The sequence below is a fragment of the Aspergillus sclerotioniger genome, assembly GCF_003184525.1.
Source record: "Aspergillus sclerotioniger CBS 115572 chromosome Unknown BO94scaffold_26, whole genome shotgun sequence".
NCBI classification, from domain to species: domain Eukaryota; kingdom Fungi; phylum Ascomycota; class Eurotiomycetes; order Eurotiales; family Aspergillaceae; genus Aspergillus; species Aspergillus sclerotioniger.
The window spans coordinates 208732-232702 of record NW_020291016.1 but is presented as its reverse complement, the minus strand read 5'-3'; the positions used below and the strand labels follow the sequence as shown (position 1 = coordinate 232702).

The 23971-nt window shown below is 51.8% G+C and overlaps 12 protein-coding genes across 12 annotated transcripts; 6 read left to right on the top strand and 6 right to left on the bottom strand.

Moving 5' to 3' along the window:
* Positions 1–81: 81 nt before the first annotated feature.
* BO94DRAFT_472870 (3'-5' exonuclease) lies at positions 82–1069 on the top strand (the record flags this gene model as incomplete). The annotated part of the gene is made up of 2 exons (XM_025608453.1): positions 82–823; positions 891–1069. The coding sequence occupies 2 exons, from the start codon at positions 82–84 to the stop codon at positions 1067–1069; spliced, it is 921 nt and encodes a 306-aa protein (XP_025464396.1).
* A 278-nt stretch (positions 1070–1347) lies between these two features.
* pex10 (ubiquitin-protein ligase peroxin 10) lies at positions 1348–2755 on the bottom strand. The gene has a single exon (XM_025612413.1). The coding sequence runs from the start codon at positions 2624–2626 to the stop codon at positions 1499–1501; it is 1128 nt and encodes a 375-aa protein (XP_025464395.1). The 5' UTR covers positions 2627–2755; the 3' UTR covers positions 1348–1498.
* Positions 2756–2980: 225 nt separating this feature from the next.
* On the top strand, positions 2981–5011 carry BO94DRAFT_538069 (EXS domain-containing protein). Its single transcript, XM_025612412.1, has 6 exons — positions 2981–3300; positions 3376–3425; positions 3527–4212; positions 4282–4595; positions 4654–4826; positions 4926–5011. Exons 1-5 carry the CDS (start codon positions 3216–3218, stop codon positions 4725–4727), a joined length of 1209 nt encoding a protein of 402 aa, XP_025464394.1. The 5' UTR covers positions 2981–3215; the 3' UTR covers positions 4728–4826; positions 4926–5011.
* Positions 5012–5161: 150 nt separating this feature from the next.
* BO94DRAFT_193836 (uncharacterized protein) lies at positions 5162–6999 on the bottom strand. The gene has a single exon (XM_025606049.1). The coding sequence runs from the start codon at positions 6548–6550 to the stop codon at positions 5540–5542; it is 1011 nt and encodes a 336-aa protein (XP_025464393.1). The 5' UTR covers positions 6551–6999; the 3' UTR covers positions 5162–5539.
* A 41-nt stretch (positions 7000–7040) lies between these two features.
* Positions 7041–8461, bottom strand: BO94DRAFT_538066 (BIG1-domain-containing protein). The gene is made up of 5 exons (XM_025612411.1): positions 8297–8461; positions 7931–8229; positions 7764–7868; positions 7487–7708; positions 7041–7434 (listed from the first exon to the last, which is right to left on the bottom strand). Exons 1-5 carry the CDS (start codon positions 8389–8391, stop codon positions 7295–7297), a joined length of 861 nt encoding a protein of 286 aa, XP_025464392.1. The 5' UTR covers positions 8392–8461; the 3' UTR covers positions 7041–7294.
* A 121-nt stretch (positions 8462–8582) lies between these two features.
* BO94DRAFT_538065 (rRNA-processing protein RRP17) lies at positions 8583–9803 on the top strand. Its single transcript, XM_025612410.1, has 2 exons — positions 8583–8865; positions 8937–9803. Exons 1-2 carry the CDS (start codon positions 8686–8688, stop codon positions 9417–9419), a joined length of 663 nt encoding a protein of 220 aa, XP_025464391.1. The 5' UTR covers positions 8583–8685; the 3' UTR covers positions 9420–9803.
* BO94DRAFT_538064 (tropomyosin) lies at positions 9284–10703 on the bottom strand. Its single transcript, XM_025612409.1, has 3 exons — positions 10496–10703; positions 10002–10306; positions 9284–9922 (listed from the first exon to the last, which is right to left on the bottom strand). Exons 1-3 carry the CDS (start codon positions 10511–10513, stop codon positions 9760–9762), a joined length of 486 nt encoding a protein of 161 aa, XP_025464390.1. The 5' UTR covers positions 10514–10703; the 3' UTR covers positions 9284–9759.
* A 236-nt stretch (positions 10704–10939) lies between these two features.
* On the top strand, positions 10940–12901 carry BO94DRAFT_538063 (uncharacterized protein). Its single transcript, XM_025612408.1, has 3 exons — positions 10940–11364; positions 11441–11677; positions 11736–12901. Exons 1-3 carry the CDS (start codon positions 11112–11114, stop codon positions 12491–12493), a joined length of 1248 nt encoding a protein of 415 aa, XP_025464389.1. The 5' UTR covers positions 10940–11111; the 3' UTR covers positions 12494–12901.
* A 768-nt stretch (positions 12902–13669) lies between these two features.
* On the top strand, positions 13670–15914 carry BO94DRAFT_522952 (putative cyclopropane-fatty-acyl-phospholipid synthase). Its single transcript, XM_025610197.1, has 4 exons — positions 13670–13837; positions 13961–14447; positions 14516–15267; positions 15331–15914. Exons 1-4 carry the CDS (start codon positions 13733–13735, stop codon positions 15538–15540), a joined length of 1554 nt encoding a protein of 517 aa, XP_025464388.1. The 5' UTR covers positions 13670–13732; the 3' UTR covers positions 15541–15914.
* A 200-nt stretch (positions 15915–16114) lies between these two features.
* On the bottom strand, positions 16115–18350 carry BO94DRAFT_472991 (amine oxidase; the record flags this gene model as incomplete). The annotated part of the gene is made up of 4 exons (XM_025608459.1): positions 16115–16347; positions 16406–17314; positions 17371–17950; positions 18009–18350. The coding sequence occupies 4 exons, from the start codon at positions 18348–18350 to the stop codon at positions 16115–16117; spliced, it is 2064 nt and encodes a 687-aa protein (XP_025464387.1).
* A 928-nt stretch (positions 18351–19278) lies between these two features.
* On the top strand, positions 19279–21495 carry BO94DRAFT_498532 (Zn(II)2Cys6 transcription factor). The gene is made up of 4 exons (XM_025609349.1): positions 19279–19678; positions 19738–20550; positions 20608–20811; positions 20903–21495. Exons 1-4 carry the CDS (start codon positions 19542–19544, stop codon positions 21393–21395), a joined length of 1647 nt encoding a protein of 548 aa, XP_025464386.1. The 5' UTR covers positions 19279–19541; the 3' UTR covers positions 21396–21495.
* A 502-nt stretch (positions 21496–21997) lies between these two features.
* Positions 21998–23835, bottom strand: BO94DRAFT_193764 (PEX28-32 family peroxisomal membrane protein). The gene is made up of 3 exons (XM_025606048.1): positions 22525–23835; positions 22191–22463; positions 21998–22126 (listed from the first exon to the last, which is right to left on the bottom strand). Exons 1-3 carry the CDS (start codon positions 23698–23700, stop codon positions 22112–22114), a joined length of 1464 nt encoding a protein of 487 aa, XP_025464385.1. The 5' UTR covers positions 23701–23835; the 3' UTR covers positions 21998–22111.
* Between the last annotated feature and the right edge of the window lie 136 nt (positions 23836–23971).

The window sequence follows — 23971 nt, the reverse complement described above, 5'->3', positions numbered from 1 at the left end:
CCCAGGGGCTGGAAGAGAACCCATATGATCATGACCCCAGCCCGAAGAAGATTCTATAGCTCGAATACAATCCCACGACCAATGGTCGAGCATCTAATCGACAGCAAAGCCATCGGGGAAATCCACACACCAGAAACTTCAGTCCTCCTGGCGAACCCTCAAACATTGGCTTCAGAGAAGAATGCTTCAGTGCCAAAAGATCGAGTCCCAGCAGAAGAGTTCACTCCAATCCTTACCCCCACCAAGGAGTCTCCAACACCAAAATTCTGGAGCCACAATATGCTCAAAAGCCCGGAGGACAAAGACATCATCGTACACTACTGCAAAACGCTCAAGAGCAGCGAAGAAGTCTCGCGTCTCTTTTTAAACGATGAAATATTAGGATTCGACATGGAATGGAAAGCCCAGGCCTCGGGATGGGACAGCATCCAGAGTAACGTGTCCCTAATCCAAGTCGCAAACAGAGAACGAATTGCTCTCTTCCACATTGCTCTCTTCAGACCAAACAAGAAACTCAGCGATCTGGTCCCCCCTACCCTGAAACAAATCATTGAGACTCCGAACATCACGAAACTCGGAGTTTCAATCAAAGCAGACTGTACCCGTCTCCGCAAGTTTCTCAAAATCGACGCACATGGGATCTTCGAACTTAGCCATCTCCATAAATTGGTTAAATACTGCCAATCCAACCCGAAACTCATCAATAAGCGACCCGTCAACCTAAGTGAGCAGGTGGAAGAGCATTTGGGATTGCCGTTGGAGAAAGTCGAAGATGTCCGTTGCAGTGATTGGACAGTATCCTTGAACTACCGCCAAGTGCAATGTAAGTGATAAATTATTTTTGATATGATGTATGGGCGAGAGAGTATCTAACCAGGGTGTGCGCGCAGATGCTGCATCCGACTCGTATGCATGCGTCTGCCTGTTTGATACTATGAATGCGAAGCGGAAAGCGCTCGACCCTAGGCCTCCTTTGCCTGCTCATGCGGATCTAGATCGTCCTATTCGCATAGTATGTGAGCCTCCGGTGGCTACGGACCCGAATGATGTCGAAGTGGTTAAGCCTTAGTGGCTACCCGCGCACATGGTTTGGAACAAGAGCAGAAATGATTAGTTCGTGGATTGTGCATTTCTGATTTTAAGATGGAGACTCCCGTCCTTTGAAGGACTCGTTTGCCGCGTCATGTTGGTTTCGCAACATAGAACGTTTCGGCATGTTTTCAGTTGTATAAACGGGCTTTATGGTCAGACATCTCGGATTTTTGATTTAGGGACTAGAACGTGATACCCATGCTAGATTCAAAGTATGTAGCATTCTATCAAGAAAGATATTTATTTAAGATGATACTGTAGATAACTGCCTCTAGAATATAATGGGGTATAGACATAAAAATCAAGACATGGCATAGTCGTATAGGGAGAGCGTAAACGAGTTTAAAGTCGTGATATATGTGCCAGCACGATCAATGCAAGTACAGTCGCCCACATATAGGCGAGGCTATCCCCTGAGGGGCAGTACTTTAGACAAGAGGACCTCCTGCCGACAAAGGGGGCACTCGGGCTTCTCCCTTACCCAGTCTCGCACACATGTCCAACAAAAAACATGCCCACAGGTTGTGACACTTGGGTCTTTGAACAGCTCCAGGCAAAGCGTACATTTGCGCTGCTGACCGGTAGGGATCCAGGGGATGGCATTGGAGTCCTCCGAGAAATCGTACCGCGCACTGGAAGCCGGGAGGAGAGGAAGCGATGAAGGGTGCTCGAGGGAAGGTAGCACGGCATCCCCGTACTGGCTTGCGCCGCCTACCTCCAGCCCATTATTCTGGTCCTCCTGTTGTAAATCGGCCCCAACCTTCTTGATATGCAGTATTCCCTGTACAGCGATCTGCAAGACCAAGAGCACACCCAGTACCTCATAACCAACCCGCTGTTCGCTATCCTCTAATTTCTTCGTGAACACATACCGTAGTCCCCAGAACCGCTTTGACAGGTGGTAATAGGCGCCGGTGAAATAGAACGTTGCGATGCTTAGAGCGTAAACAGGCGACAGCGACGTGATTGAGTCAAGATGCTCTAATATGTATTTCTGGATCCGCAGTTTCGTGAAGAAAGACTGTTTCTTAGACGAATTGTTCTTGGCGCGCTCTACCATCCCCTTGATCTGAGCCGCTTTGAGCTGTTGCCGAGCGATGCTGCGTTCCAGCTTCGAACGCAATCGCTGGCGGAAGGCGGGGAGAATTCGCTGGAGCGCCCAGGGCAATAGAATGGTGCTGAGGATATACCCAGCTCGTCTGGGGAGGGAAGGAAGCTGGAGGGTATCATCCTCCAGTTGCACCAAGTCGCAATATTCTTCGCCCAGGGTCCGGTTGCCGACTAATGTGGTCAAGGAGAAGTAGAGGATCTCGGTCAGGTGCTTGATGGCATCGGAGTGGGTGTGAGCGTAGCGAGCGCCGCGAAGGGAGCGCACGATCGAGTGTACTTGACTCGTCAGGCTCCCTGTCAGGAAGACATCCTTTTCGTGCGACCGAATGATATCCGGGGAAGTCGCGAAAGGGTAGAAATGGGCCGAGGTACTGACGGACGGTGTCGGAGCGGAGGGAGCTAGAGAGAGGTCTTCGTCGGCCATTGTGAGGAGGGGTAGTGAAAGAGAGGAATCTCAAGGGGAATGGGGTGGATGGCCGGGTCGAAAGAGAAGGATCCTCTCGTTGGGGGGAGCTATCATGGTCGGGAGAGATAGGCGTGTCTTGTATGGCGGCCGCAGCTGGGGAGCCATTATTGTCCGGAGGCGGCGGAGGAGGAGATGCCTCGGTAGAGACCACGTGATTGAGTTCCCGTGACTGGCTATCACGTGGAAGAATATGCAGCCAAAATTGGATAAGGGAGGGCTAAGCCGAAAACGGGGCAAGGGCCAGAAGACTAAGGCGGAAAGCCGCGCGGAGCCGCGGGCCCAGTTGGGAAGGCAACCTGAAACCGGCGGTCCCTGAGCTTCTTCACTCCCGCCGGTTAACTGCTTCGCTGGTCATGATTTGAGCCCTTGCGGTCGCCAAACTCACCCCGAGTCACTCCTTGGCCTTCCTGATCGCTGTCGCTACTCCCTTCACTCCCCAATTATCTATCTGTCCTGGGGCTCGCTCGAGTCACTCCCTCCCTTCCACCCACCCACTTGGTCTTCTCGTCTGGTGCTGCGAGATCCGGTGCCGCCTCTTCGATGGAATATGGGTCCTGATCAACATGCTCAATTGGATGGCTTCAGTCTCTTCCTCCCCTTTCCCTATCGCGTGGCGGTGATATTGCTGGCTGGTATGCTGACTCCCGCTAATGATCGATCGCCCTATGCCTCGGCGTTCCTTTGGGCTGACAATTCGTTATCGATAGGTTTCTGGGGTTGGGGTGCCAATCTGCAGTACCTCCTAAAGGCGAACATTGTGGGTGGATGCCCCTCATCTTCTCCCTCCCTCCTCCCTCCTCCCTCCTCCCTCTTCATCCCCCTGCCTTATCGTTATACACGCTTGCTGATGTCCCTTAGGATGTTCCTGCCCTCATTAAATACCCGGCCCGTCAATCCTCCAGCCAACGCCCTCACCATGCCTCGACGTACCAGCTTGCCACTCTTCTGACCATCCCGCTCGCCATCTCCCTCCTCGTTTTCTGGCCGGTCACTCATGGCTCTGCACAACGGGTTGAATCGGTGGAATTTATCCCACAATCATACTTTTTCATAGGACTTTTCATTCTTCTCTTGCCTTTTTACCGGATCGCGCGCTCGGGCCGATATCGGTTCTTCATGACCCTGAAGCGCATCAGTCTCGGAGGTTTGGCGGAAGCGCAAGATGGCAAGTTCGGGGATATTCTGCTGGCGGATGCCTTGACAAGTTATGCCAGGGTTCTTGCAGACCTGGTGGTCACCTTCTGCATGTTCTTCACCACGGATATCTCCAGTACATCTAAACCGACCCGCAAGTGTCGTCAAAATGACTACGTCGTTCCCTTAATCATCGCCCTCCCCAGTATGATTCGACTGCGTCAATGTTTGATCGAATACCTACGAGTGCGTCGGGCTGGTCCCAGGAGCCATGGATTGGGTGGCCAGCACTTGGCCAACGCCTTGAAATATGCCACCGCATTTCCCGTGATCATCCTTGCCTCTCAGTTGAAGCATTACAGCCCCCTAGACTTCTATGGCTACAGTGAGATGAGCCTCTCGCGGCTTTTGTATGCGCTCTCCTGCTCTTCTCAGCAAGCAAGAAGTTGCTCAGGCTAACCGTGCTGTCTCCGCCCCAGGTTCTTCTTCATGTTCATCAACTCCGGATATTCCTTCTACTGGGATATAACCAAGGATTGGGACTTAACTCTCCTCACCCCGGCACGCCATAGCCACGAATACCCGTACGGATTGCGCCGCCATCGTTACTTCACCGATCGGCAGTACTACATCGCGATTGCGGCCGATCTAGCTATTCGTTTCTCCTGGCTCTCTAGATACGTGCCCGGGTTTCTCTGGTTGAGTGACACAGAGTTCGGACTCTTTGTTCTCATGTTCCTCGAGGTTGCACGTCGGTGGATGTGGAATTTTCTCCGCATCGAGACCGAGTGGAGTAAGTTGTCTATCACACGACCACGTTATCGTGCCACGCTAACTTGGTGGTACTACAGTCCGGAACAGCCGTGGTCCCGCCCCGGACGATATCCTGCTTGGCGAGTTCGGCGGCAAACTGGACGCCGACTAAAATCGCAGTCTTCCGCATCTTCTCGAGAATTCTGCCGTTTCTATAGATTGACATGATTTGTACCCACATGTAGCCAGCATTCATTGTTATTGTGTTAACGTATGTGAACATTCTTCTTTCCCCTTGCCTTTTTGGCTCAGCTTGGTTCAGTTCGGGTTGCCGTCTCACTTCAATTGGCTTGGTTTGACTTGGCTCCAGTACATCTTTTGTACCCACTGCTGTTGTTTTTGGCGTCTGTATCATATGGGCAGGAGTGCTGTAGAGCTGTGTCGTATGCACCAACGTATAGTAGAAATCCTCAGTCTTTTCCGTTCATCTCTTTCCCTCTTCTTGTGTTGCTCCTATCGGATGTAATTATTTTCTGTGCCTGAGGATAGCAGGTTAATCAAAACACGGCTGGTACGAAATTGGATACTTTAATGTGAAGGAAAAATAGATCTAATCAATTGAGAGAGTATGGAACGTTCTTAATGGAACTGTTATTTAAGAATTATATCAAGAACACGTAAGCCTCTTATTCCAAGAAATAAAAAAGATAGGGACAGATGTAATGAATTATGCAAAAAGAGCGACAACTCAAGAATAATAGATCAGAAAAAGATTCCAGGTAGATGAAGATGTCTTTGCAAACATGAAGGCGAACAATATACAGTACACAGTGATAGCATGCGTGATATAGGACATGAATAGGAAGAAGAAGACCAAAGCTAGTTAAATGACAAGACATAAAATCGAGGGAAGAAGAAAATGTTGAACTATACATCCCAGCAGAAGAGATATCGTTGCTCGTAGCGTCACTGATTATGGTAGCGTCAGTGTCTATTCTGGGGCGCATGACTGTCGAATAAATCTTCGAGATATGCACTCGGAGTTCGGCCCAGAGGAGGAGAGGAAAGATTGATTGTGCTGGTAGAGGCCTCTTCTACGCGGGACCGTCTAGCGCCGCGGGGGGAAATGTCTTGCTCGTTGGCTGATGCTGACAGACGTGGCGATTCAGGAGGGCTAGGTCCTGACTTGGCCTTGGTATAGCCCTGAGACTGAGGCCCCATACCCGGTAGGTCAGCTGCCGAGAAACGTGTTTCCTGACTTCGGGGAGGCGCAGCACTGCCGGCATTGTAGTATCCGGCTGGAAGGTAACTCGAGCGCCTATTGCTGTTGTGGTGCATTCCTGCGGTGGGTGAGAAGAACAAGGCGCTGTTCGAGCTAGGGGTCTTGGTGGAGGACCGGTGGTGTCTGCGACTGTGGCTGTGGCTGCGGTGGTGATGGTTTTCACCGAGTTTGTCAAGAGTTACTCCTGGCCCAGAGGAGGATCTCCTCGAGCGTGACCTCCTCTTCTTGGAACGAAGCAGTCCTTTGGTTTCTGATGAACGGATCATGGCTGCTTGACGGACGGATCGGTTCACAGACCAGGCGACGATTCCGCGCCAGGCCAGAATGGCCAAGCCAATTGCACCAAGCACAGCCCCAACCACGATGAACAAAGTCCCTTCAGGGATCTTCGACTTCTGCATGTACGGGGCATCTGCAGTGGGTGGTACAGTCACTACAGGGTAACCATTCGTCGAGGAAGATGAGGTTGAGGAGCCAGTAGATGTTGACTTAGTATTTGTCGTTGTCGCAGCTGAGGTGGTAGTACTGTCGGCTGACGAGGTTGTCGCAGACTCGGTGGTTGTAGCTGCGTCGGTAGTAGTGGAAGTGGTGCTATCGTCTGTGGTTGAGTCTTGAGCGACTGAGACTTGTGCAACGAAGATGATGATAATCAATAAAAGCAATGTGAGTGAAGGCCGGCGGGCCTTTGCGAGGCCCACAGACAGGGCTACCATGGTTGCTATAGATAGATCACTGGATATCTGATTGAGTGCTTGAAAAACGACGGGGGTTAATTCTAGCGATGCCCCGCTCAATTGAGATATGGGGTCATAGTCAACCGGAATTTGGGATGGTCAAGAAAGCAGGATTTGGATCGAATGTGTCTGGTTGTCGATGGGTCGCATCAATGATAGCGGGAGTGAGTCTCCAGGCAAGCGGGCGGGACTCCGATTAGTCTCCACCCAAACAAGAGGGTTCTCAGGGTCAACAATCAACGAGAGTCAAGATGGGCGCCAGGCAGCCAAACGAGGGACTACAGCGACAGCGGCTGTAAGGTCGACGTGTGTGTCTGTGTGTGTATGTCAGTCGCAGAAGCGAGTGATAAGCATGAGAAATCGGAGGAGCCACGACGCCATCAACCGGCCAGAAGGCCGTCGGGGGGAGAAAGAGGGAAAGACCGCCAGCCTGCGTCCAGCCTGAGGCCCGCGCCGAGGCCCACGTGATTCATGCCCAGGCTCTTATTGAATTGAATTATGCTTTACTTAGAAACACCAGGATTTGTCATGAATTCGTGATCAGAGGGAGGTGACACACACACACACACACACACACACACATGGATAGTATGCACTTGTACAATATGATAGATTCCACAAATAAGTCAACGCCGGTTCACTGACATACAGCTTATTCATAATATAGCAAATTATGGAAGAGAAGTATCCTGAATGACAGGATCCTGAAAGAACAACCTTGAATTACTGCTGCTTCTTTTGCACGCTTGCGGATGTGTCCTTTTCGAATGCTGCATAGGGGACCTCCAAGCTGCTAAGAGCAGCCAATCCAACATACATTATAATCAGAAAAACGAGGGTCGCAAGGAATCCCATAAAAATGCCTATAGATTGTCAGGTTGAGCGCTGCGATAGCTCGGGCTCTGCTGTACATACCGGGAGTGAGCAACCGGTATTCCCGGAAGAGCGTCTTGCTGGATGCAGGTATCTGCCTGCCATGAGCGGAGTAGTCGCGCTTGAGGTCCATGTGAATGGGATCCTCATCCGACTGGTAGAAATCGGCATTCGAGTTTTCAAATTCCCTGGGTGAAGTGACATAGAGGATTGTGTAGCCCTTAGACTCTGGTAGTCGCTCAATGATATCAAAGAGCAGACCATCTGCAGTTATAATAAGAATCTCTCCGGAACTACTATAGACGCTTGAGGCACGAACCGTTGTCTGAAAGCCGATGTCTCCGCTCAGAGCCCAGAGGCAGAACAGGGAGGTCGATGAGGATAATACGCGGCTCCGCACCAAAGTCGGCAGGATAGGTCCCAGCTAGAGGACACGGTCAACCAAGGCTATCATCTAACAGCAATCATTCATCAAGGAGCACCTACAGGAAGCATCGATCACAGTCGACTCGGCCCCGCACTCCTTCTCGAGCAGCTCCTGGATGTACTTCGCCTCCAGCACCCCTTCGACTTCATTAACGATCATCTTTGACCGGATCGACTTGTCCTTTCCTGTCATCTTTGCGCCGAGGTGCGGTGCAGACTTGCGGGTAGCGAAGTCGGTGCTATGCACACCGGGCTGAGAAGCGATGACATAGTAGTCGGAAGGGCAGCCGTTGAGCCCAGTAGAGAGATCTTCTAGTATAGAGGGAGCGGTCTTGAGCTGTGCCGACGTGGAAAGGATCCTATGTGAGCTTGTTAGCTGGACCATGTAATGGAGTCCCGCCATTGAGCAAGCAGTGTCACGCATACTCAGAGGTCGATGCAAGGAAAAATGGAGAGGTATCGCGGAATGCGCTCGTCGTGGTCGCCCCGAGAGCAAGCAGCGAGAAGTTTCCCAGACGCATGGTGGTGAAGTAGAGGTAGCTATCTAACAAAGCGGACGGTTATCTGGAGAACCTCCCGGGAGGAAATGATGTTGGAGCCAGGCTGGTGGATTGGTCGCCGACGGCTCGGAGGCGGTCGAGCCAACCACCGGCACGGCTTAGCTCGACTGGCTCCGGCCGTGACGTTCTGGCATGCGGCCTGGGGGTTTTTTTTTTTTTAATTTTTTTTGATTCATTGAAAACCCCACCTCGATAAACAACATCACTTTGCCATAACTAGACACACATAATTTCCTTCGTTTCTCACAAGGAAGGATGGGTCCACAAGCGAAAAAGAGAAAGGTCGCCAGCAAAGTCGAAGAGATCAGCTTTGACGCGGCCGATCGGCAGGAGTTTCTCACAGGCTTTCGCAAGCGGAAGCAACAACGAATTAAACATGCACAAGAGGTGGCAGAACAAAAGGCTCGGGAGTTGAAGAGGGAGTCGCGGAAAAGGGTATGTCTCTGCTCTGACCTCCACTGGCCACATCATCAAGGAAAGCATCTGGTTAACCTGGATCCCTCTAGATGCGCGAAGAACGAACCGCGGAATTCCAACAGGCACTGGAAGAACATCGGAGACAGCTCAAGAGGCTGAAGGAAGAAGATAGCGACAATGAGAACTCGTCTTCAGGAAGTGATAATGACGAAGGCGACGATCAGGGATGGGAAGGGTTCGAAGAACCGCCAGCCGTGGACTACGAAGCGGAATACATAGATGAAGACAAATATACTACGGTCACCGTGGAGGAAATGGATCCCTCCAAGGAAGGTCTACTTCGATCGGTAGGCGAGGATGATGAGGAAGAGGAAGAGGAAGAGCGGACTGAGGCGACCCCTGCATCGGACGCCAGCTCGAAATCTTCCAGCGAAAAGAGCAAAAAGAAGACCGATACCAAGCCGAAAAAGAAGAAGTTCCGTTACGAAAGCAAAGAGGAGCGGAAGCTCTCAAGGGCGAAAGAACGCATGTCAAACCAAAGGAAGGCCAAGGCTCGACGAGAACGCTCATAACATTCAGTCTTATACAGCACAGCAAAGCACTCATGAACCACCATTCGGTTAAGAATATAGAAGCCAGAGGGGTAATCCCATTAAATATGCTCTATGTACCTTCACAAAGACTAATATGTTATAATAAAAGGACAGACATGGTCACGAGGATGGGCGGAGACCGGTTGATGAAGAGGATGAAGCCAGCTAGATGACACGACGACAGGATACGACTAAATCCGTCTCCTGCCGACAGAAAATTATAAATCAAACTGTGATGTGCAGGAAGAGAGAGCAAAGGTAAAAGTATATTTGGAAAAAGGGCTGAATCCCACATCTTCCGGAGCTCGGCGCCATCTCTCTAGACGTTGCTGATCGAGACCTCGAGGTCGTGCAAATCCTTCTGCAGTTCGGCGTATTTCTTCGCCATCTCCTCATACTTGCTCTCCCACTGGTCACGGGACGCTTCGAGAGCCTGCACCTTGCGTTCGTAGTGGCCAGCCTTGACGTCGGTTTGGCGGAGCCTAAAGCACCAGTGTAGTCAGTACTTACGCTGTTCCGTTATGGATACAAGAAAGGGGGTGGAGGTGGGGTTGATCGTACTTCTCGTTAGTCTCCCGGAGATTCCGGTCGGCCTCCTCGGCCTCCTCTTCCAGCAGCTGCAGACGTCTCTGGAGGGCTTCGTTCTGAGTATCGTGCTGGGCACTCTGGTTGGCAGAATCCTTGGCCTCCTTAAGGGAGGTCTCGAGCTTCTCCACCTCACCCTCCAGAAGCTGGTTCCGGTGGTTGAGGGATGTGATCTCCTGCTCCTTGGCGAGGTTCTCCTGCTCCAACGTCTTGACCTTGGTCTTGAGCTCCTCGACCTTCTCCTGAGCCTCCTCAGCCTCGAGGCGGAGGTTGTTCATTCTCTACATTATGTTGGTCAGTTCCGTGCCCAGAGATTATTTTATATTTTCTTCCTTATGGCAGAAAGAACAATGGATAGCCCTGGATGATGAAGAGAGAAAGGGGAAGGCTAATGGTGGTGGTGGTGGTGCATGTGCATTTGCTGGCAGCTTGGGAGCTACCCCGCCAACAGGGGGGGAAAGGCAACTCACCTCCTTGATCTTATCCATTTTGGGCAACGAAAGGAAGTTATTTGCAACGAGAAAGCGGGAATACGTATGGCAGAAAGTTGACAGTCGCTGAGAAGGGTCCGAGAAGGCTTTCGCTCAGCGAGAAACCAGACAGAGATGCGTAGGGGAGCAAGTAGGCAGAAAGGACAAATGGGTTTTGGGTTTAGGAGAAGAAAGGAAGTGGAGGAGGCCTCAGGTAAGGTTGACTTTCTTGCCTGGCCTGGCGGTCAGCCGCGACTAGTGGGTTGGGCCCGATCCATTTTTGGTATGGTAGGGGGTGCCAGTTGCCCCCCTGGAACTGGAAGACAGCCGTGGCTCTGTCGCTCCGTGGCTGAAGCCCGACCGTCACTCGCCGTGGCTGACCCGATGGCTGGCGGTTCCCTCCGGTTCTTCCCCCCCACCAGCCCCCGTCTCCACGGGCAACCGCCACGAAAACATCTCGGTTGCGTGACGCTGCATCTAGAACCATGTCGACAGGTCCGCTCCCCTTCCTCCGTCGCTGACTCGCCGCGTCAAGCTCCTTAGTTCCGATCCCGCTTATACCTACGTCGATCCATCTTCGCAGTTGAATGTCCCGTGCGAATCTCTAACTGCCACCATGCTGGCTGTGCGCGACCAAGAGAACCTGGTCCACTCTCACCAGACCGTTGCCGCGTCAAAACCGCTGAACCAGGGCGTGAGACATTTGCAGCCAAAGACCCCAGGAGCCAGAGCACCCAAGACGCCTTTCAAAGTCCCGTTAAACGATGAGAATGATCCCTTGGCTTTTGGAAAGAAGACTGCGAAGGCAGCGGGTAAACAGAAGGACTATGTCAGCTTGATCACCAAAGATGCCTTTGTCACTCCGTCGGGTAAGCATGGAAGACCACAACCATATGATGACACACGTCTTGACCGTGATACCGAGGAGACTAACACATATCCCAGCAGATCCCCGTCACCGTGCCCCTTTGGGCATGAAAACAACCAATGCCAAAACCAAGGGATTGCAGACTCCGGCGCCACCTGGAGGGACACTGAAGCCAGAAAGGACCACCAAAAGAGGCTCCACCCAGAGAGTAAAGAAATTCGCTCCTTTTGTTGAACAGAGCGAGCCAGAGGTCCAAACGAAGCCGGTGGAGGAAGACGTCCCTGACATCGAGTACATGCCGCCCAAGCCCAAAGGTTAGCTTCTCAGCGGCACCCGCATCAACAAAAGACCAGTACCTCTGATACACTGCAGATCTCCCTGATATCCCGGACGATATTACATACGATACTACGTTCCCGCAATTCCAACCGAAAAACCTCGCTCGGGGACTGGAAAGCGTGTATGGAGATAACGAGATTGGGCCTGATGGACTCACTAAGAGAGAGCGAAAGTTTCAAGAAGACTCTGCTGCTTGCGACAAAATGGTCGAAGAAATGATTCGGAAGCAAGTTGAGAGCATTGGGTTTGAGGAGACATATGAGACAGTTCCACCTAGCGAACCGCCTGCGGGAGGCGCTACGAAACACCGAATGGAAACACGCCGGATGAGGGCAGCCGCCGGCAAGACGAAGTATAGCAGCAGTATCCCCACTATTCGAGCTCGAGATGCAGCTGCCGCCCTTTCTGGGACCCAGCGTTCCGTTACACGCGCCAGACCTGCTGTTTTGGCCAAGCCTAGGGTTACCTCCTCCTTGTTCCCTTCCAAGAAGCCCAGAAGCCCGACCAATCCGTCGAGCATGCGTCACAGTGCCGCTGCTGCCACTTCGAAGTCGACGGTGGGATACAGTCGGGGCCGGGACGTGTCGTCCAAGATACATGGCAAGACGGCCAGCCCGGTGAAGCCGGAGATGGAGCCCAAAAGAATATTATCTCCCGAGACTTATCTGCAGCCCTACGGGACTCCACCTCTGATCGCTGACACGATCGAGCTAGGCGCCGATAGTGCGGAGGAAGCCCTTCCCATCTTCGGGGAAGATGAAGAGGCCGAAAACTTCCAATTAACGCTGTGATGTACGATGTGTGAGGAGTCAAGGTGAATACAAAGTCGACTTCAGGCGCACAGTATGGTTTTCAATGGGTCGATGTTCTCGGTAGTTTTGCGGTGTTTGTGATTACAGGGGTACCCCTTTTTGATTCTATTATTTTTTTTGGCTACTGCTATTTCACCGTCCCATGCATGCCTTTCTCTCTCACCACCGGGGGGGAGGAGAGGCCGGGTAAGGGCAGGTGGTGCACAAAGGCGGAGCACAGGACACGAAAGGGGCGTTATTAATGATATTATATGACCTATTACCAACGCATTTGTGTTACGAGAAGCGTGGGGCCTGACTTCGATTGGGGAGGGTTCCATCATGATTCCTATCATTTGAGCACATGAAATTTGGCAGCATGATCAATATGGACACGTTAACCTGATGAAGCTGGATCTAAAGTAAGGACATTCGTAATGGACCCTCAACAGGTGGTTCCTTGGGGGGGGGGGGGGGGGGGGGGGCGCTGATTCAGCCCGCCGGACCAAGCAGGAGGAGCCACGCACCGCACTCGGTTTCAAGCCAACCTTGGGATGACCCCTGGAATGGAGCATATGCAGCTGCACTGCTGCAGACTAGTCTCTACCTATCTATATATACATGCACTATCTAATATCTACCTATGTATAGACTATAGATAGGTACAAAGTGGTGAGAACTGGGCAGGGAGGTGTTCCATCCTTACTCGTAGATAGGGACTGGCCAAATTGTCCGTACGGGAGACCAGGTCCGAACCCCAATACGACGCCTCCATTCGCCACGGACCCTCACCGCTTGTCCCGAGAAGCCCCAGCTGGACCAGCGGTACGTACGGAGTACAGACTATCTACTACCTAGTAGTAGTAGTACTGTGTACACAGTACGTACTTGTACTAGGTAGAGAGAGGATTATTGTAAACACCACCAGCAGCAGCTGTAGTCAATGACTGCACGATCCCCGTGTAAGTGGGAATTGACAACGTAGAACAACGGAACAAGACCAAATTCTTGCAACTGGGCTGAAACCGCATCGGTTCCTCAAGTGTAGTTCGAACCCTGGCGGTTGATCAGCTCTCCTCGAGCAATCCACTCACTCGCTCCCGCCTCAAGCAATAATCTCGCTCGCTCTTTTCTCCTTCCCTTCGACTCTCTTTCTTCTCTTCCCTCCTCCCTCCCTTCCTCCCTCCCCTCCCCTCCCCTCCCTCCTCCTTCCCTCTCCGTCAATTCGTCTCCTCTGCCATGACGAATATCCATCCCGAGTCCCCAGAGGACTTCGAGTTCATTGAAACTCCTCCCGCCTCGTGCACCACTCCCGCCGACGATTGCGGTGTGCGGACAACCTCGGTGAGTGGTACCATAGCAGCTTCTATAGAGCTCCTTCCCCCTCTGTGTCCTGGATTCTCAGTTTAAGAAGCATCAATTAGCAATCTTTACAATCCGGAAAGCTAATTTTCTCGTCCTTGCTAGTACCCGGCCATCAAAAATGCCCCCGTCCCTGCGGACTCCCAGGGCAGCGACAGCTTCTCCAACACGCTGCTCTTCGCCCTCCTCATCCTGGTCCCATGGTATCTCGCTCGTCAGATCGGTGGTGGTTTCTACACCACCATCTTCTTGGCTATCTTCACCACCGTTCCCATCCTCATGGCTTTCTGGTCTATTGCATCCTCCATCTCTCCCCGCAAGAATGAAAAGGCCAAGTATGCCGGCCGCCCCGTCGAGTACTACCTGAACTTCCACAGCGAGCATGACCGCACCGCCTACCGCGGAAAGAGCAAGATCCCCATGGAGGTCTTCTACGAGAAGTACTTCAATGGCGAGGTCGACTTCAAGTGTGATGCCCTGGAGGCTCTGGAGTTTAGACATGACTGGGCCAACTTCCGCTTCACCATGGGTCTCTACAAGCACTTCCTCTTCGGTTTCCTCCCCGAGATGCTGATGCACACCCGCTCCCAAGGTATGTGTCCATCTTTGCATCCAATTGGAGGGTTTGTCCTCTTGCTAACCCTGAGCCTCTCCTGCCAGATGAGGAGCAGGTGCGTGACCACTACGACCGCGGTGACGACTTCTACGCTTGGTTCTTGGGCCCCCGTATGATCTACACCTCCGGTATCATCAGCGACCCCGAAAAGGAAGAGACGCTGGAGGAACTCCAGGATAACAAGCTGGCTGTCGTTTGCGAAAAGATTGGTGTTAAGCCCGGTGACACTGTCCTCGATCTTGGTTGTGGCTGGGGTACTCTGGCCAAGTACGCTTCGGTTCACTATGGTGCTCAGGTCACCGGTATCACTCTGGGTCGCAACCAAACTGCTTGGGGTAACAAGGGTCTCCGTAACGCTGGTGTCGAGGAGGACCAGAGCCGTATCCTGTGCCTCGATTACCGTGACGCTCCCCGGGTCCCCGGAGGCTACAAGAAGATCACCTGTCTCGAGATGGCTGAGCATGTCGGTGTCCGTCACTTTACCTCTTTCCTGTCCCAGGTCTACGACATGATGGACGACGACGGTGTCTTCTTCCTTCAGATCGCTGGTCTTCGCAAGTCCTGGCAATACGAGGATCTCATCTGGGGTCTTTTCATGAACAAATACATCTTCCCTGGCGCCGATGCTAGCACTCCCCTTGGGTTCGTTGTTGACAGACTGGAAGCCGCTGGTTTCGAGATCAAGAGCGTTGACACCGTTGGTGTTCACTACTCCGCTACTCTTTGGCGCTGGTACCGGAACTGGATGGGCAACCGTGACAAGGTTGAGGCCAAGTACGGCAAGAGATGGTTCAGAGTGAGTCTTCCCCGTGAATGTCAAGATTATAATAGACGGTACTAATATTTGGCTACCCTCCAGATCTGGGAGTACTTCTTAGCCTACTCTACCATCACCTCCCGCCAGGGTGGTGCTACCTGCTGGCAGCTTACCCTCGTCAAGAACATCAACTCCACCCACCGTGTCGAGGGCATCAACAACCAATACGGCCTCAGCGGTGCCCGCCAAGCTGCGATCGACCGCGCCGGTCACGGCGCTCTTCCCAAGGCCCACGTTCCTCCCAAGGCTTAGACGTAACCTGCGACATCAATACCGTGGGTCCAGCAGGCGTCTACACATAGACTTCCTCAAGACCCTAGTATCGGTCAGACCAGGATAATGTGTCAAGCACTGCATCCCGCAATGGAATACATTGGAGGGAGCTGCAAAAATGAAAAATGGGAAAATTCAGAAGTGAATACGAAGGAGGATGACTATTATATCTTAATCTAAGGTATGCCACGAATAAGGGGTTTTTCATACGGAAATGACAGACTAGTTATGTACAATGATTCTGATTTATATGCCTTTCCTTATCCGCATCGGGAACAGGAAAGCTGTACTTCATATCAGAATGACATGTAATAATGAACCATAGAAAATGTGACGCATGAGTATGGTCTTTGTTTCTTTATCTTGCTTCTACAGGCCGCTACGGAGTAGTCAATCTAGACATGTAAACTTATTTTGCCATCAATGCTTGATTAACTCAATCATGGTATGTACATATCCTAGAAACGCCAGCACTATCGTAAATCATACAGGTGCCCCCTCCATAGCTAAATCTTGACAAATTTTGAGTAACAAACAATCCCCGACTTGCAGTCTAATCCAAGCGCTTATAAAGCTTAGCCTTGCTGCCCCCTGACCCAGAGCAGCATGAGGGTGCAGCAGCAGGCTCCGGGTGGAGGGTAGATTTGTTGAAGCTCTGTGAAGATTGAGGCACATCCACGGCAGGGTTCTTGGTGAAGAAGCCGTCAGGACGCAGCATCACGCTGATGCGCTCCATAGGCATGACGGGGAAGTCCTCGGCGCGAGGATTGTGGGTTAGGCCAAATGCTGGAAACGATCATGTTAGCAATTGACTTCCACTTGGCGACGAACAGGAGGAACTTACTGTGCCAGAGAACCACATCTTCGTTCTCGGTAGGGTCATTCCTCTGAGCCCAGGTCTCAACACCATATGCGCGTCGGCTCTGGTTGGTAAACTCGCCAGCTGCGTATAATTCATCATCCTGGTATCTTGTCACCCAGATTGGCTTGGTGGCGAACTCAGCCCGACCATACCCGATGGCCTTGCTGCTCTGCAAGAGCATTTGACTGGGTGCCGCGTGAAGTTTGTAGGCAATGGGCTTGTATGTGATGGGGTTGATAACATTGTCATTACGGATCTTGAAAACCCGGTTGCGGCTGATGTCGATGTCGGCTGAGCCTGCCTTGCTCATGACAGTCTGCTCGGTGGTATAACCCACTAGCCAAGGGTTCTTTTCATCCTCGGGAAGGGGGACACTCTCCTCGTAGTAGACCGTGTTGTTGAATCCATCAAGAGCCGGGTCGATCCGCAGGGAGAACATGTGCTGGTGGTAAGGAGCCATCACACCCGGGCCCACATTAGTGCCCCATTTGACAGTCTCACCGTTCTCGTTATCGAAAGGTACCGTCGACAAGATTCCAGTGGCGCGCACTTCAAGTTCAACATTCGCCGCCTGGTCGAAGATGTAGGCGAAAATGTACTCGTAGTTTGCCACGGTGCAAATCATTTGAAGGACAAGCTGGCGATTGCGAACTACCGTAGCTGCGCCTGATCTGTAGTTGGTGTGCTTGTGTTGCAAGCCATTGTCTTGTTCATGCATGCAGATGATATTCTTCAGCAGAACCGGGTTCCCTTTGCAGTCAGCCCGATAGCCGTCAAAGTACTTGATATGGCCCAGGCAGTCACATCCCAACGTTAGCTGGTTGGCATTGAGACCAAACCCGACATCGCCAACGTCGAAAGCCTGCTTGCGGTGGTACGGAGCACGAGGATCTATTATCCCATGTTAGCAAGAACCTCCATAACCATGGTTCATATTGTTGGCCTACCTCCGTAAGGGACCGTCATCTCTGAGACTGCGAGGCGGTAGAAGACACTGCGGTTATCGTAGGTGACGTTGTAAAGGACCATGCCCTCCCGGTTGTTAAAGCCCACCCTAAAGCGCCACTTCTGCCAGTAGACGAAATTGCCATCCACAGAAAAAGAGGGTCCCTCCGGCTGCTGCACAATGTATGGCTTGAGGTCTCTCCGAATTGGCTCGTCTTGCAGGTCATGGGCATATTGGACTGCCTTGACGGGCTTCCAGGGCTGGGTTTCAGCTGTCTGAGCATCTGCACCACCCGGCAGATAATCCATACGGATCAACTCATGTGTAAACGCGTCAAACACCGGGGAGAACTTGCAAGGCAAGGAGTAGTGGTTATTTTCGGGGTGGTCCACAGCCACCATGTACATGAAGCATTGGAACATCCGTCTCGACTCGCTTAGGCTCTCAGTGCCGTACATCCACGGATCATTGCAGACTGTCATGCCGGGTGGTAGCTTGAGCTTCTCAATTTCTGCCTGCACAGCTGGGTGCTTCATGCAAACTTCTTCGATAACGACCAGTTCGTCAATATCCACTGGGGGCTATGAGACAAGCTGTCAGAAAATGTGCCGGGATGCCCTTTGATTTGAATGTACATACTTGTACTCCCTCCGGTAACACTTTGATGGAGACGACCGATGCTGTGTTAGCGTTCACCAACGCCTTGCAGCACGCACCGGTATCGAGGCGATGGAAATAAGAGTATAAGAGACGAGCCGGCTTAGGGGGGAGGGGCTTCCTTAGCCTCTCAGCCTCGATATATGGAACAACATCTTTCTTGATGGGCTCGTGGATATCAATTCGATTGTATCGAAGCTTGACACCGGGGAAGGCGGCTTCCAGGACACGCGCAGCCAAGCGTATCTCCTGGGGCTTAATGGGATCAAAAGGGTGAGTGCTGGCCGAGGTGGCCAATCTGGGCCCCTGAGCTGCGAGAGACATGTTCACAGGATGTGCCTGTTGTATAGATCGTGAGAGTCGGAGGAGTGCTTGGAAGAGAGACGCTTGAAGATTCAGGTCATATCAAAAAGAGGGATGAGACGAAACAGCAAGCGGCCATTGCTCGGGGTCAAACGAGGATTTAAGTAGTCCATTGAGCTCTTCTACCTTCCTGGCAGCGACGCAGCCAGAGGCAAGAAAGGGAAACTGAAGGAGATGGTGAAGGCGGACGATTCCCCACGGCCAGGATGGACATGCCTGATTGGGAAAGGGACTAGACGCGGGTGGGGCGCGTTTAATCGGGGCTCCAGAATTCAGGGAATCGGCGATGCATGGCTTCAAGATCGATTATCTATCGGGCTCGACCTGACAGGTACATAGTAGATAGCCGGCGCGCATTGGTCATAGGTTGCATTTGCGGTGGCACTCGTCCGGTTCGGGATCCGAAGAACGCGAGGATAAGCCTCATCCATCTTCCATTGAGGATAGCACCTGCAAGGTGCACCACAGCAGTACCACTCATTATTCCATGGTCTCTACCCGCCGATAACGGCTTCTTATCTACATAGTATGAGGAGAATCTGGAGACACTTCAATCATCAGTCCTGGGACTTGTACACCGCCCTCAATCATAATCGCCTCCATTAGTCAGTGCTGAACTCACCTAGAGATCCTCAAGAGCCGACGGTTGAAGGAGCTCGGCAAACTAAGGAGACCTCACGGAGAGGGATGAAGGGGGGGAGAGAGAGAGGGGGAGAGAGAGAGAGAGAGAGGCAGAGAAGTGAAGTGAGAAGGGACTCTGGCCGATAAGCGGGAGAGCGTATCTCCTTCCTTGTTCGGTATAGCGTGGCTTCCCCGGGTGCGGTTTCCTCGTCCCATACTCCGGAGTTTCTTTCGGTTGTTCTTCCCAGCCTCATCTTTCCAACTAGCCCAAGCAAGGCGCGGTCAATTCCAATAGGAACTCCCTAGCGGTGAGTCGGAAGATTCTCTTGGAGGTCCAAACCTATCCCTTCTTGTATTCTCCCGAAGTTCAAGACGGTTGGCTACTAGTACTATATATCTACGCCGCTCATAGATCAAGACCGCTACTAATTACTACCCCAACTACTAGTATAAGAGCATCGATTAGCATTTATGCTAGACAATTCATACTACGATTCAAAGAAAAATCTATCATGACATAACTACAAAATTATGACCAAGTATAATAATACGAGCCATACCCTGACCTCGACGAGGAAAAGATGCAGGCGAGAAGGCGCCAAGTGGACTCGGTCTGGTTGCTTGACCTGCAAGCGTCGTCGGAAGCGGTGTGATGAAACCAAGCCATGGTATGATGGAGCCTATCATCCGTTAGAGTCTCTGTTCACTAATTGGGATCTTGCAACAGCTGTCAGAGCTGCGCAAGGCTGGGGTTGAATTGTGAGGGCTACGGCTCGATGTGGGCAGCGCCTTTAGACCCGTCTGCACATGTCTTCAGTCAAGACAGAGCATCCAAGCGGCGTAGAATTAGCGCACCGTCTTCTCCAACAACTTACTCTCATGGTACGGTGGAGGAGCTATGTTCGTCTGCGAGCTCCCCCTTGCCAAGCAATCCTTCGACTGCGCCGACATCACCATCTGTTCTCGAACATACAAGCAGCTACTTCTTGAGTGATGAAGACAGTAATGGCGGAGGTGACAAGGTTACAGACAGTCATGTTGGTCGCCATGATGCACTTACTGTTGCTTCGCCCATGCCAAGTAGGTTCTTCAGTCATCTTTCGCAACTTGAAACACACTATCTCCAGTATCACACCGAATTGGGCTCCAAGTTGCTAGCCAACCTTGAAAGTGACGACAATCCCCTACGTTCGTTAGTAATACCCCGAGCCCTATCATCACCTCTCGTATTGAAGGCCTTGTGTGCGGTGTCTGCGACCCATTTTGCGAATCGCTCCCGGGATAGGCTGGAAGCACAAACTGCTGCTACCAGCTACTATGTTCGAACGCTAAATGGGCTGCAGTTGACACTTTCCGAATTTTCGGCGGGAGACTTTCCTGATGATATCATCTTAGCGGTGGCTCTCCTTTGCAAGTACGAAATTGTACGTGGAAGTGTTAAGCAATGGGCGGTACACTTGAATGCTCTGCAGAAGCTGATCATGGCTCGGGGTGGAGTTTATACTCTGGACGAAGATACAAGAGAATTCGTATCTGGATTGTAAGTCTTACGGGCAGCCGTGTGCAAACTGGAAGAGAAGGCTAACCATCGCCATAGCTACATCTATGCTTATAACGTGGCCAGAATCAGCAACCGCAACCAAATAAACTCCGACTGGCTTGACATATGCGATGTCAAAATCACTAAGCTTGATATATACATCGGCTACGCAGAAGATCTCATCAAGATCTGTGCCCAAATAGCTGACCTGCCTCTGATGTCTCACGACCCCGTTGCCCTGGGCTTGGAAATCCATGGAATGTGAGTAGCCCTAGATCACCCTACATAGATACGTGCAACAGATTAAAGCACTAAATTTCCCCCGATTTACATTGCTAAAACTCGAGCCTAGAGACACATCACTCCGCAACTGGACACACACAAGGACGCAATACATCATCCCAAAAGGAATAACAGAGATGAACCTTGCTCGCCTCCGCATGGTAGCTGACTGCTTCCGTGATGCGGCGTACATCTATCTCCATTCCATCCTAAAGAAAATGAGCCAGGGAATCAGGACTCCTTTTTCGACACCATGGACAACATTCATCTCCCTGCCTAGATCAGAAGCATTACAGCAACTCCTGGGCAGAATCAGGATATCACCCCTTGATGAGCATTCTGAGTATTCTGCTCTTACATTCCCGCTTTTCATCGCAGGTTGCGAGAGCAAAGATGCCAACGATCGAGATCTCGTGATACGTTCTCTAAGCAAGTTAGAGGCAAACTTTGGCATTGGGAATGTTAGAAGAGCAAAGGACATGCTGCATATTCTCTGGCAGGGCGGAGATATGCATTGGTTGGATATGTTAGAGCAATTACAATGGGATTTAATTCTGGCCTAGATATCGACAGACGTCCTGGATATATGCATACGAAGTCAAGCGCAAAACCCTTCGCATGAAGTCTTATGTAACGATCCATATATCATTACTTTGTATCGCGCAGAGTCAGTTCCTCCTCAATCCATTCAACGTCTTGAATCTCCTACAACACTTGGACTCCCCAACATCGCTACAAGTCATCTTCGAAAAGTAGTGAGTTTACTATCACTAAATCGATTACACAGACTATCCTAGACTGCGACCCTCATTCAAGAACCAGTATTCCTTTATTGCAGGGCCAAGACCCGAGGGTATCTTCATTTCGTTAGAGCGTGAACCGCCGAGAATAAAAATAATGCGAGAGGAAGTAGAAAAGTACCCAAGAACACCCTGCCGAAGTAGAAGCCCGAAAGTCCGGTCCTAAAAAAACCCCCATACTGGACGCCACTTGCAGGTTATCTTGCTTGCTTCATGAGGTAGAAGAACCAATCAACTCAAACCCATATTGACCTCGTCGCCTAATCCCATTTCACGCTCTGCTCTTTCGGTGCCTCCTGTGGCTCGGGTGGCCCAACGGTCCAGCTGGTCCTGTGCATGAGTGACCTCTTTCTCTCTGAGACTTCCGTCTCGGCTGCTGTGGCTGGCACTCCCTGAGTAATTAGATAATTTTCGCGTGTGCGGGATGCCGATTGGTCTGGTTGGGGTCTTTCCAGGTGGCGTGTAGCTGGTAGTGGACTTTAATTTTCCAAGATCTACGGAGGAGTTATTCGTGGACGTCGGTGGAGCAGAGGAGATGCTGCTGGCTTTGTCGCTTACACTCTTCGTACTTCCAAACCAACGCCGTCTGCGGGTCTTCGATGAGGTGGATGGGGCAAGACTCTCCGTATCGGCGTCGACTGTCGAAGCGTCGTGGGCTCCAGACGCCTTCTCCTGCTCCTGCTCCTGCTCCAAGGACTGAGTTAGGCCGGACTTGACTTCCACTGAAGTGCCCTCTGTTGATGTGATCTCGACCAATTCAGCGTCACGGCACCATTTCCGACGACGAGTGTACCGATCCCAACCATCCTGACCGCGACGCCCGTCATTCCACTGTTCCCCTGGCGTTAGTAACACATGCGCCTGATAGGCTTCTTCGATTAGTGGCTCTCACCTTATTATCATAGTAGACCCAACCCCCACCATCAGCCTTGGACTCGGACTTTCCACTAGAATCGTCGGCACCTTCAATATGCCAGTCACTATTTTCGACCCAGCGCCACTGGGCATTTCCATTCTCTACGCCGGGCAAGTCGAAGTACTCCTTAGATGGGACCGGATTCAAATGCTCGTCTGTCCAAGCAGCACGCTCAGAAGGGAACAGAGAATAAGTCCAGCCAATTCCAAGCCAACGGCGTTGGTTCTCATAGGTAACAAAGGTGAATCGGACACCTGAAGAGTCTCCCCGGCGTCTCGTTGCAATGTTCACCGCATGACCGTGACTTTGCATCAAACTTGATTGAGATTTATCAACACTGGAAGAGAATGATAGCCCCATGACCATAGAGCATATCAAGCGGATGGTTAAGGATCGCCAGAGGATGACACGGGATACCCTTGCCGGCCGGGAGTGATAGGTGAGAACAATAGTGCCGAGGATCATGATGACACGGCGAGTGGTAATTAGATAAACAGGTGGAAGAGTTAAGGCGACCCAAATGGGGGTAACAAAGAGGATTCGAAAGAATAGTGTCGTAAGAGCCGGTCGCGTGGTGGCAGAAGTCGCCGTCCTCTGCGTGGATAAGAAATCGGTAAGTTCCACAAGTGGCTCCAACAGAATGTTACAGCGGGTGGTGAAGGTTCTCAAGGTCTCCACGATTTCGTCGAGTGTTTCATGACGATGGGGGAATATTTCTGACGCAGCTCTCTGATGGATATGTTTCTCACCCAGCTGCGCCCTTGACGACAAGGGAGAGTAGCGTCTCCAGTACATGCCCAAAATGAGCCCGATCACCACCAGGAGCGGTCCTGCCCACAGGATGATCACATCGCCATAGAGGACCAGCATCCAAAATGCCGCCACAAGCAGGAAGCTCTGCCACCCATCTCCAGTTGTCCATGTGAGTAAACCCACAAGTTTGTTTAGCGGCAGAATAAATGGATGCGAATAGGCTAAAGCGCGAGTGATCTGGGGAGGAGTGGCTACTAGAAGCGGTGATTTGCGGTGCACGATGATGCTAGAACGCTGCCTTGATGTCACAGAGGAGCCGGAAATGGTGGTGGGTGAGAAGGCAGCGACCGTCGGAGGCTGAGAGTCAGCCTGGTCCTGCGCGGATGATGAAGGGGCCATGGATTCTATCCACGGAAGATCTTCTGTCGCGACATCAGTATCCGGGGAGGAGGTGGATGAGGACTGCCAGCCCACGTGGACGATAGTTCCGAGACGAGGAGTAGGAGTGGGAAGGGGTGAGAGCCAAGGAGGAGGGCATCTGTTGTATCACGTACCGAGAGCTGCCATCCAACAACAGAGACGTCATATGCATCCAGGGTCATTGCGGGCGGTGAGCAGGGGAGGAGGAAGGGGAGGGGAGCGAGGGACCTGGGAGGGAGCGCACGATAGA